The sequence below is a fragment of the Thermobia domestica genome, chromosome 8, assembly GCF_964235325.1.
Source record: "Thermobia domestica chromosome 8, izTheDome1.hap1.1, whole genome shotgun sequence".
Lineage (NCBI taxonomy): Eukaryota > Metazoa > Arthropoda > Insecta > Zygentoma > Lepismatidae > Thermobia > Thermobia domestica.
This window is the reverse complement of record NC_137461.1, coordinates 235,275,207-235,288,539: the sequence shown is the minus strand read 5'-3', so window position 1 is coordinate 235,288,539 and position 13,333 is coordinate 235,275,207. Positions and strand designations below refer to the sequence as shown.

Below are 13,333 nucleotides of genomic sequence, written 5' to 3'. Positions count from 1 at the left end.
GCCAAGAATTACTGTAGTAAAATGCATTCAACAAGAACATATCACTCTTAACTAGCAGGTTTAATATTGTATTAAAGAAGAAGCTGGACAAGTGCTATATGTGGAGCATGGAATTGTATGGTTCAGAAACTTGGACATTTAAGGAAGTCAGAGAAAAATGTAATCAGAGAGCTTTGAAATGTGATGTTGGAAGAAGATGGAGAAGATAAAATGGACACAGAGAGTAACAAATGAAGATGTTTTAAAACAGGTAGGAAAGAAAACGATGCTCTCGTCCAGCATCCTTCGTAGAAAGATCAACTGGATTCGAGACATCTTGCAAAGAAATTGCCTTCTTTATACTGTCATAGAGGGTAAGATGGAAGGAAAGCGAGGAATAGGAAGAAGAACACAGCTGATCGATGATTTAAAAAGAACATAAGAAATTATTTTGAATTAGAGATGCTAAAGATAGAATCGGAAATGGATGAAACATTTCCAGATCATAATCCAAGGGCGAAGAGCTACTATTCGTTCCATGACCTGCTAACAAGCGGAATACCTGATAATAAGCGAGTTTCATTTCACAGTATGAAACTATGGTAGACTTACAGACTGTACGAATTCAATACTCAAACATGAAGTAGTACATCTTTGACTACTGGTAACAATAGATTAACATGATCAAAAATAGAACCCGTTCCTTGGACGCAGCATTCATATCAAAAAGCCATTATTCTCTAGCTTTTACTGTTTCTGTTCTATGGCGATAAAGATTGAAATCGGAAATCATTAATTTGAACCACTTCTGGTTGTAATAGAAGGTTAAGAGAAGGAATAGAACTCTTTCTTGGGAAGTTGAATCGATTGAAAAAAAAAGCCTCTCTATATATCTCTGTTTTTGCTCTCGGTATTGAAACTGAGAGTACTAGTAAATTTCAACAACTTCCAGTTTCGGTAAAGTGTTGCAGGTCGTCCTAATGTTTACTTGAGACCGTGAATTGATTACAGAAAACACTTTGTCGGCATTTAACACCATTTTGGTTCTATTGTGATAAATGTTAAAACTGAAAGTGGTTAATTCGAACCACTTCCAATTTGAATAGAGGGTTAACAAAGAAGATGGAACATTTCTTAGGACGCTGAACGATTGCGAAAAACTGCATCTCATTAACGCAACCGTTTTTGCTCTGTTGTGAAATCAGCCTTCAAACCGGAAGTAATAGTAAATTTCAACCACTTTTGGCTACGTAGAATGTTACGGATTGTAATGATATGCTCTCTTGACACCCTGAATTGATTGGAGAGAACTGCTGTCTCGCTATCTGTTATCGTTTTCGTTCTATGGCGATAAACGTTGAAGCCGGTAATGGTTAATTTGAATCACTTCCAATTTAAATTGAGGAACCGAAGGAGATGAAAGCTATTCTTGGGACGTTGAATCAATTGCAAAAGACCGCTTCTTGATATCTCTTACCATTTTTGTAATGACACCTTTCGACAGACAGACGAATGGGTTGACGAGCATAGCCATTCTGTAAGACTTTCGACACTTGTGCATAGCATAGTTTGGAAGTTTAATAATAATAGTACGTTGGTAGTATTAAAACATGGATATGGAGATAAAATAAAAATGACTTGATGCCAAAACTCTTGATGCCGAAACCCAGATGTTTTTAACAGCGAACTACTTTTATTTGGAGTGCCAAAGTCAACTTCCTAGGAGACAAGCAAGATTTTACTACAGAAATTAGTGGAAAACGATGTTGGAAATTACGAAACATATACTTGTATAACAATTCAGTAATACATATAGATTCATAACCGTTAGAAATAATATCTAAACATTTAAGTGTTTATATACAAAAGAGTTTTTAATCGTTAATAGTCTAACAAAAATGAAAATGAAATGAAATCTTTAAGTTTTACGTCCCACGATTATGCCGGGTAGGTTAAAGGAGACGGTGATGAGAGATGAGTGAAATGGTGGAATGAAGAAAGTGGGAGGAAACGGGAGAACTCCGAGAAAACCCACGAGCGCGGTGTTTGTCCACCATAAAGTCCATACGGCGCGAGCTGGGATCGAACCCGGGACCCCAAGCACCGGAGGTGGACGCTTTACCACTGAGCCACCGCGCCCCCAAGTCTAACAAATGCCAATATATGCCTATATGACGAGAAAATGTTTTAGCTTTGACCAAACTATTCTAAACGATTAAAATCCTATCTGTTCAAATACGTAGCCGGTTAACGCTAAATCAATTCTTTACTACTCATATTGAAAGTCAATATGCATATGCATGGCCTACGAAGCAAAGGAGAGATGTCCTATATAGCGTCAGAACGTTTGGTATTTAATAAAAAATGTGAGGGATGACACTCGAAGTGTTTCAGTTAATTTTATGCAAATACATAACAACAGTAAATCATTTCACTATACAAAATCAAATTAATAAGTATAATTGAAACACTCTGTGTTTGTCTTTTGTATTAAACTATCACAAACGAAGGAAATAGAGCTCTGTGTAAGTACGCATACTGTGTATAAAAGAAAAGCGTTCTGGCACTTCAAGTGAGTGTAATGATCAAGTGAGAACATATGCAATTGAGGAGGTGTTTTAGCACAAGTCATACATTTTTGTCAAGTGGCGTTATGATACTTCACGGTGAGTTTAAAGGAAAAAAAAGAAGCATATTTTGTTGGTGAAGAGCTCTTTTAAAGTGTTTCTTGTAAGACATTGTATGGTATGGAGCGGAATGAGAACATTGAGTAACGATTAGATATATTGGAAATGTGAGTGAGGAGAAAAATGAACAATAGCTGGATAAAACGAGAAACCAATGAGGCAGTGCTAGAAATTATAGGGGAGAAAAGAATAATATTGGAAGTAATAGAAAAGAAGATAAAACAATTAGGACACTGTTTCAACAAAAAGTATTTTGTGTAGTGATAGCCGGTGTGGTGAGAGGACAATTTGGAAAGAAATATGAAAATTTTAATGTCCTACAGTTATGCTCTTTATATTAAAGCAGATGGATGATTCATGAAAGCGAATGATCTTTATAAAAAAAAAAAATTGGTGAATAACAATTTGTGAGAAAAAGAGTAATCCCGAGAGAACACACGAATACTATGTTATTCACAATACACTCTTACAGTCTAGGTTCAACGAAAGACTATTCGCATCAGAGGTGAGGGCCCTACCACTGAGAAAACCTTGCTTCCAGTTTGAGATGAAAACTATTTAAGGGATTAGATGGAATGAAAACTACAAGTGATGCAATGGAATGTGAACTATAAATGATGGGATAGAAAAAACGTAAGTGATGAGATGGGAAAAGTATTATAGGTGACGGAATGGAAAGAAAACTATAAGTTATGGGATGGAAAAACTATAAGTTATGGTATGGATAGAAAGTTGTTAGTGATATATGATATTAAAGGAAATATCTTCTTCATGTGTGTCAAGTTGATAAAGTTATCTGAGGACCAATGAGCGTGAAGTCTTGTCAATATTGTGGCCAGTGGAGACACACATTCTTCTTCTTTTTCTTCTTTTTCTTCTTCTTCTTCTTCTTCTTCTTCTTCTTCTTATTATTATTATTATTATTATTATTATTATTATTATTATTATTATTATTATTATTATTATTATTATTATTATTATTATTATTATTATTATTATTATTATTTTGTTTAGATCTTTCAATTGAAAATTGAACACTAAGTCTTTGATTTAGTCTTTGATTTAGTCCCTTCGATTATCTATTTCTTCAAAATATGCCTGCAGAATTATTTATTAGCATATTTTTTGGTATGTCCTTAGTTTACCGTCCCTTTCAACACCGACTATACGAAACCTAAAGTTCACTCAAATGGAATCTGACCCTTCTTACTGTGTTCAAATTCTCTCTCACTAGTAATCGAAGTCAGGATCCTGTGCTTCAAAGCCGGACGTCCTAGCCACTAGACCACTGATGAGGGCAATCTGCATATTCTGTTGACCCCCAGATCCGAATATGAGTATTTCAGTATGTCTGATTTAGTTTTCTTTTCACAAGCGTTGTGTGCTAGTATTCGGCCTGATACATACAAGCAAATAGAAAGGATCAATGATTTTAAATGACCATTTACTCGGATAGCGTAGCCTTGAATATGTGCAATGGAGCGTCGGTTGTCATTGTGACTAAAGCTAAATTTACTTTTAAGGTCGCCTTTGCGAATGTGTTTAATGAAGTGATGATGGTAGAGTCTCTCACTCCATTTCTCCTTCACATGTAACACACAGAGATAGCTGTCGTTGGTAGTAACCATTTCCGAAGTCAATGCGGTTCAGTAAGCGACGGAAATCTCATGACAAATGAACCTAGAAAATTCCATCGATAAATCTTTATTACGTGTTGCAAGCTATTTGTGGAGCACAGATTCCGAAAGGAAAATAAAAGTGACAAAAAATAAAACGCATTTTGCTCTCAACCAAGAATATTGCAAAGACGATTGATGTAAATAACCTAATACTGTGATAATCCGAAACAATTTGTCATAGAGTTATAACTCTATAGTTATTATTTAAGTACTGACCAGTTGGGCAGTGCACTGACAACTGGTACGCTTTGAGAAGCTAACAACTGGTTGCTGTACGGTACCATATAGTAGGATTAATATGTAGATGTATGTATATTCAGTCATCAGAATATGTACGTAAATAGACCCTTAACTGCGACACCACATCATTAGGTAATATCAATCCTATTTGTCGGTGTCAAACGCCTAGACACATGCAACCGAATTTACACGTAACAATTCTACCAACCGAGGACAGTTGCTAGACATGAGCAGCGTGTTGTCCAATGAGCCCTATATATCAATGACATATTGTAATATCTATAATGTATTATTTCCCTACGTACAAGTGCATATAAAGATACTGGTCAGTGTAAATGGAATAAGGGTGAATAAAATATTGTATTAATTTCATTGAATATATATCTGAATGTCGTATTCATGAAAATAATAACATATGAATGATTATAGTACTGTACATATTGAACAGAATATGACTACCTACACAGTCTTTTGAAGAAACAAAACTTAGCAAATAATAACTGATAAAATGAGAACGAATGAGCATAAATGCCTGTTAGCAGGGGCAAGCAACAACCAATCCTTTACCTAGAGATGCTAGGGGGAAAAATCCCTTGAAACCAAGGATGTTATAAAATAGAGGATCTGCTCATACCTATCTTCATCATATGAACTCAATGAAGCCGAAAAACAACCGAGCATCGTGAGAGCCGGCACGTCTGATTGGCTACTCTCGTTTCCGTCATGATCGTTGGCTCGAAACATTGCGATTTTAGTGGCGCGGAGTGGGCAGAGTAGGTGTGACGAAACTGTGACGTATGGCTTCACGATTTTGTTGTATGGGCAGATCCTCTATTTTATAACATCCTTGCTTCAAAGTTTCAGAATTTTCCCTCCGCAATTTTTGAAAATATAAGTGATGAAAATGGTCTCTCCCTAGAGCTCTTGATTCCACTCGAAAATGGGGAACTGGATAAAACAGTATCCAATAACTGATTATCGATTACAGCGCCACCAAACATAAACGGCACCTCCAGAAAATAGTGGCATCCCAACGCGGTAAATTTCAAAATGCATTCTGAAATCTTTGCAGGAAATTTGAATGAACCGTATTATCGATGTCCAGATTTTTGAGTGTCAACCTGTTATAGGCACGAGAACTGGCCGTTCAGATCTGTTTGCTTTTACTGCTAGGGACACCACAAATAGACGATTACTTTTCTAGCGTTCAGATTGAATGTAGAAGGGGCAACAATCCCTTTTATTGAGTTCTCCCTTAATACCCAGAACGTTTCACATGTGTTTATACTTAGCGTGTTGTATCGCTACATTTGGTGATCTACTACTAGATTTCCAAACGCTGTTTCAAATATCCTTTCATTCAGCAATTTCCAGCTGACTGGTGTATGAGTAGGTACACATTTTTACGATAAGGCTAGCTGCATATTGACCAGAGGACAGGATAGCCAAGCAGGGGCGTCATTTGAGGGGAGCAGGCGAGCAATTACCCTGCCTAAAATATCCATTGAAGCTTTCTTGGTGTTATATTGCAAACAGGTCTTGCCGGGTTAGCAGCCAGGTAAAAACAGTTATTTCTTTTAACTTTTCGAGGGCTGGCATTGTCCGTATTTTCAGGCAAATATGATGGGGCAATGGAGTTCGTGGAATATGTACTTCATGTGTGCGTGTGTGGTTGGACTCTTCTGATTGGTGGTTGAAATGGCGGCAAGTACCAATCAGAAGCCGCCATTGCAACCACCAATCAGAAGAGTCCAACCACACACGCACACATGAAGTACATATTCCACGAACTCCATTGCCCCATCATATTTGCCTGAAGATAAGGACAATGCCAGCCCTCGAAAAGTTAAAAGAAATAACTGTTTTCACCTGGCTGTTAACCCGAGAAGACCTGTTTGCGATACCCCGCCTAAGTTTGAGAAAAACATGCTTTTTAATAAATTGTATACTAACGAACGTAAAACTCGGTGGATAATAGTGTTCCTTCTGGAAAACTCTTAAATGACTCTACTGCACCCAAGCCGAGCCGCAATGCAGGCAGGAAAATGTGAACAATGGAAGAAGATCTCGTATCACATATTCACCCGAACACGTACTAGACAAAAGGATCTCCAGTGTTGTGATTGTGTCAACACACTCATGCCTCTCTCTCCTCACTTTCTACTGCCTCACTTTGCCTCGGCTTGACTGTCATGTCCTCTGGTCAGTTAGCTTGAAAGGTGGAGCATTGGATGAGAGAAGACGGGGTAGGGGAAAGAAATAACTTGCCAGTCTACGAGCAGTGATGGACTTACGAGTAGTGTCTCTGCAAAACATCGACTACGCCATGCATGTTGTAGTTTGTCTATTAACAATATAGTTTATCAAATCAAAGTTCGTCGTTTGCTCCTTGTTCTCTTTATGGTTTCGTAAGAATATGATCAGAAAACTGTAACGTCACAGGTCATTCACCTATGTATGATTGGTTTGGTCTGCCGTTGTTTTCATTGTGGTTGCATTTAAACTTACATAAATTGTATTAAAGGGTATTATACATTAATGTTATTTCTTTTTTGTCTTTCTTATGCAGGACTATCCTTACGAGTTCTCTGCTCCTCCATTGGATGGAAATAAGTGTGATACGGAACTACCAATGGGGCCACTTTCTTCCACAGGCGGGATTTTCAACGTTGACGGCACCACACCCAATAAAGTAGAAGACGGATATGCTCATAAAAGTAGGTTTATTCAGTGACGTTTTGATTAATATATTAGGAAACTCTTTGTGTAACATACAAAGCAGAATTGTATATCCTTGTTGAAAAATAATTGTAATACATTTACTAGCTTTAAAATGTGTTATTATTTACATTAAATAGTATTTCTCAAAGTGATTAAGGGCGAAACATAGTACTTCTCAATTACGCAACTTATTGCAACAGGAATGACAAATCCTTATTTTTCATGAATTCGTGGACAACTCCGAAGAACTCAACATCCTAAAATATGTTTATTTTCTAGTATTTAATGTTCCTTGAGGTAAATATAATCCACACATGATTGTTCCCAATAATCCATAATGGCCACATCATTATGGGAAGTTGATATATTCCGTTTTTAATGTACTCCTACGTGTTTATACTTACTCATTTTGTTTCCTGGCTGTATGATAGTGAGCCAGGATTGTATGAATAATGATTTTACTAAAATGTCATTACGAAGAAAATAGAAAAAAAAAACTTATACATCATATTGCGTTCCCTTGTTGTTAAATGATATCATGAAATATTTGTTACTCAAATTGCAATGTTTAAATTATAATACCAAATTTGCATAAAACCATAATAAATATCTATTTCACTTCTGTGAGGTTTTTGTTGAAGGTGAAATCTTAAGAAATAAGAATGTGTAAAGATAAAAATTAAAACTTAATAATTATGGAACCACAATGTGGCTCAGTGGTAGAGCGTTCACCTCTGGTGCTTGGGGTCCCGGGTTCGATCCCAGCCCCCGCCAAGTGAACTTTGTGGTGGACAAACACTGTGTGCGTGGGTTTCCTCGGGGTTCTCCCGTTTTCTCCCACTTTCTTCATTCTATTATTTCATTCGTTACTCATCCTCACCATCTCCTTTAGCCTAACCGGCATAACCGTGGGACGTAAAACTCAAAGATTGCATTTCATTTTCAACACAATGGTGTTCCTCGAACCTTTCTTCACTTGACATAAGCAATAGCTATATGTATATCATCTTAGAAGATATCATTGCACTGAGAAAACCAAGTAATGTAGGATGTGTCCAATTTGCCAGGAGACCAGGATATCGAATGCCAGTCATGTGTTAGTATACAACTACTAGAGGTGCTAGTACTTGCTACGTTAAGATACATATCTTATCTATACACTCGTTGTCACCGATCTGCTCTATTGATGCCATGCAGAAAGTCTCCAGCGCCTCATGGAGTTTTCGCCAAACACATAGGCCTATCTATGGAGTGGAGTAAAACTCATGACTCATCAGGCGAGCAGAACTTTTTTTTCATCTGATATATTCTAATTCGTGTATTCGTTGCATAAGGTGAATCGTTTCTATTGCTTGAACCTTGATGAGTAGCAGGCGATATTAAGAAATTCTGTTGGAATCAGTGACGTAACTAGGGGGGGGGCAAACTGAGCTTTGCCCCGGGCGCCGGATTGGGGGGGGGCGCAAAACTGGGCAAATATTTATTTTCACTATAAGGCAAGGCAAGGAGTTTTAGCAAACTAAAGATCATAAAAAAATTACCTCAGGAACTTAACAGGACAACAACTACTCACCAACTTTAGGATCATTTTCATGGAGCGTAAGTTAGCTTCAAAGCTATCTTTTGAGGACATTGTAAACACCTTTGCAGTCAAAAGAGCCCACAAAGTTAAATTTTAGTTCCAGATCTTTATGTTTTCATTTATCATACATCGATTTAAGAGATTTGCAAAATGTTCGAGTATAATACTCGAGACAATAGCTTGACTGTTTGTCATAATTAAATATTCTATTCTAAAGCAACAGACTGTTGATTTATTCTACATATATGCATATCACAATATAATTCCTAAAACATTATGATTTGCAGTTATTATGATAAGACTATAAGAATATGTCAAGCTTGCTACTCTGATTATTTGGCATTCAAGTACTAATAAGTTTGGTGTTTTATCTTGCTCTAAAAATTACATTATGTACTGAAATTTTGAAATCCAGCTTTACCATTTGAAGAAACAATGGAATAGGACCATTTGAAGAAAGAGTGTAATAGGAGACTTACTGTGTGATGCCAATATCAGGTGTAGTCGGGGAGGGGTTTGGTGTAGTTGATCAGGGGGAAGGGCGCTAAGGTGAGTTTTGCCCTGGGCGACAACTAGCCTAGTTGCGCCGCTGGTTGGAATTTTCTATAAGTGCAAGCGTACATCACATGTGCACATAGGAAATATGTTTACTACTTGACGACAAATATATTGCATGGTTAGCTGTTCCATAATGTTCACCTGTACACTTACGAGCTGCTGAATGCAACGCTCATTTCAACAATCAACTTTGCGGCGTCCTCTGCAGTTTTGACGGTCCTCTACTTGTCCCTCTTTGCACCAATTTTGGTACAATTTCAACAGGTGCTTTCAGAAACTCAATAGCGAAACCATTGGTATGATCGAGGAATCAGCTTTCTGGGGTTCATGATCCTACCTTTGTCAAGCGCAAATAAACCTTAATGTTTACAATCACCCTTGAACTGTCTCAATTGACTAACTACGTAGGTCTTACTTCCTAAGCACGTATCTGTTCTACTGGAGAGCGCGCTGCGTTATAGCAAAACTAATGTTCCAACAAGGTTGAAACCATTGTTTAGATGGGTAGGTATAATTCATTGGTTAGTTGATGTGCGTTTCAATAATAAAAAAATCGAGTTTTTTGTTAGTAGGCCTAACACTTTTTTGTAATGAAAGATGAATGCATAAATAAAAAGGCCCTAAGATACTTATTACGAGTACATAGTCTGGCACTTGAAATACTTTGGGTCCAATTCCGTTATTTTTCGCGACTTTTCTTCCGTATCAATTACTCGACAGAATATTTATTAGACAAGATGTTTAGTTCAGATAGTCTTCCCACTATTTCCTTATGCTGTGATAATGTAATGATCAACATAAAATATATTTTTTTTAAATTTTTATGAATCAACGATTTTGATTTGTTTACCTTTGTACCGTCCATTAAGCATTACACAGAAACCTGTCCAGAGAATCTCTTTTTTCGGGCTGATATTATTGCTTATGCGACTCATTGAGCGAATGGCATGTGCTCTCAGTTAGTAGATAACGTTCTTATTTCCACTTTTCGCATCATAAATTGTTTTTCTGGTCCTCAGCTTTGCACTGGAATGCAACCCTAACTGATTCTGCTTTTTTGTTCCACCATATATATATATATATATATATATATATATATATATATATATATATATATATATATATATATATATATACAGTAGCGAATTCAGGATATGATCAAGGGAGGGGTATAGCCCCCTTGGATCCGCCCCTATATATATATATATATATATATATATATATATATATATATATATATATATATATATATGTTAACTGTTATCTTAAATTGATGTATATTTATTTATTTGATCTTCTTTTTACTAATAAATCGTAATTAAATTTATGCGACACATTTTAAACATTTTTACTGGCCATTAGAAAAATATTCATTTTAGTTGTCTATTCTTACAGCAAACACAATTTAGATGCTATATTATTCATGATTGAAAAACTTTGTCTCTTATAATGCGTTTTGAAAAGGATATTATAAGGAAATCGATCGGTTCACTAAATCTTCTTTGGAAGAAAGTTTCACAGCACAGATGGCTTATTTGTGGAACGAAGTTCATATGTCTGTGTATTTATATGTGAGTGTGTCCTGGAAAGTTAAGAACTTAATAAGTTTTTCAGAGTTAGTACCATATTAAAAAAAAAAAAAAAAAAAAAAAACTCAAACTGAAAATATTGCTTGCAATCCTGTCAGCATCTTTATAAAATATTATAATTTTACCTTTGACATTACTAGCAAGTCTTCTTTTCTTATTATTTGTTTCCTTTGTAAGAAAAAAAGTGCATAAATATTTGCTGTAAACCTTCAAGTTTGTAAAAGTCTTCCTTTTAGAAGTCTCAACTTCCTTAACGATTACCTGTACATAACTACAAAATAGTATCTTCTTGACAGAAATTTTAATTACATCCTGATCTTCTGTAGAGGTGCCATCTGTCGTTCACAGCACGGTCTTCAGCAAAGTTGCAATAATTTATTTGCATAAAAAACAAGTAGTAGTTTCATAGGTTTGATTTATCACAGTATACACAACGTGAAAATTGAAGTTTGAATTTTTCCATTTCCCATCACCCTTCATTCCTCACTCAAACTTTAGTAAGACGAATGAATGTCCGAAAGTGAAGAATTGCCTAGTATAAAGTTATTGTATCGTTGTATTATCCAATGGACAAATTAGTACTTTGCATCCTGAGATTTATACTAACCCGCTAATCTCAATAGCACTGTGGGTAGTCTGACAAGCAAGGATGATATTTCCATTATCACAATCACGGTGACATATTCTTACTTATCAGGTTGTGAAGCTTCACTGATTACAGATAGAGAGATCTTCTTTTGATGGTCTACAAAGGACACAGCCAGCTTTCTCTTCTGAACAACCGGTCTAACGGCTAACATATTTTCCGGGACTTTCCATTCACATCATGTGGCGGTCTGTAAGCAGTATAATTAGAAATTAATCCTGGAGTCTTATTTATTCTCAAATTTGGAGATTTTGTAGATGTATACGGTTGTTTTCGAGTAAAATGCATGAAATTACAATTAAAATATGGGATTCAAAATAACACTATGAGACTATTAACTCCGTTAATGACTGTCTTGTTGACGCTATAACAAGTAACGGAATGTGTTCTGCCTTAGAAATAGTTGAAATGTGCAGATAAATATATATGTAATATAAAACATGAGTAGTAAAAGTTTTTTCAATCTGTTATGATTACAGGTTTGGAGCCAGCTCTGTCGGTCCGTGATGCCGATCCAACTGGGATGAACTTCAAGCGAGGTGTTGTATACCGTGGTATCTACTTTCCTTCTCTGACCAACAGCTTTCGTGAGCGCCATCTGGAAATGGCATATCAGCGCTACTCACATCGACAACGCCAACGGTCGCTAATCATTGTGAACGTTGTGGATTTTGCTTTGAAGCTTTTTCTCATCGTGGTTTACGTGTCACTAGACAGTCTGCGACAACCGGTGGCAACAGTTGCTGTTACTGTCTGTTGTATGGTGGTCAATATAGTGATTTGCCTTCTCGGTTGGTGGCGATGTTTTGCCAATAACTATCTACATTATGGTGCCTTGTGTACATGGCTTCTGCTGAACGTGCAAGGTTTGTATAAAAGATTCTAACTTACTATTTACTAACATAAGAAAATTCCGAATACAAGTAGAAACCAATTTACGCTGATACATGTAAGAAATTAAAAAATAATAATACTAATAGGACTAGATGAACCTGCGCTGTCTACTTAGCGCATCGTTCTGTTATGACCATGAATGTCCTCCCACTCTGCATGTCTCCTTACTCATACAAGTAAAAGATAGGAAACTCACAAAGGAAGTGAATTGATATGTATAGATGTTGCAGTGAGTTTGTTGCAAATTTATAGAAGTAACATGATATCAAGTGGAAATATTTTTCTAATAAATCCATATCCGCCCGATACGTCTCTTGAAGACTTTGAAGTTCCCAGCATGCAATAAATAGGTTTTACCATTCAGATTTAAGCAAAGCGCGTACAATGTTCGTCAACCCGCCATACATAACTTCTCTACTGGTTGCCTAACACCGTAGTTTCGGCCTGCAACAATGTTAATCTTATGGGTTCAAAACGTTTCTAAAATGTTGAATAGGACAATAGCGACACGGTTGTTGAAAATTTGAATGAGAACTGGATAATCTACACAAAATTTGGAATCCACCAGAGAAAATGGCACGTTTCTAACACTGTGGTTTTTGAGATCTCATTGTTGAAAGAATTGGGGACAAACATATAAACCTAGCATTTTAATATATAGATATGTTTATCACTAAAATAACCACATACTCGTATTGCAAAACTCATATCAACAAATGAGTTTGTTCCAGAGTGTGAAACTATGATTGATTTCCAAA

General features: G+C 36.3%; 1 protein-coding gene across 4 annotated transcripts in view; it reads left to right on the top strand.

Annotated features, from left to right (window-relative positions):
* Ac78C (adenylyl cyclase 78C) overlaps positions 1-13,333 on the top strand; it is a 636,268-nt gene that overhangs the window by 439,482 nt on the left and 183,453 nt on the right. For all 4 annotated transcript variants that reach the window (XR_014132796.1, XM_081769540.1, XM_081769538.1 and 1 more), the window contains 2 exons: positions 7,155-7,302; positions 12,161-12,547. Coding sequence is in view for 3 of the 4 variants with exons in the window: in XM_081769540.1 (XP_081625666.1) it covers positions 7,155-7,302; positions 12,161-12,547 (535 nt within the window). In the remaining variant the exon portion in view is untranslated. The remainder of the gene's footprint in view (positions 1-7,154; positions 7,303-12,160; positions 12,548-13,333) is intronic.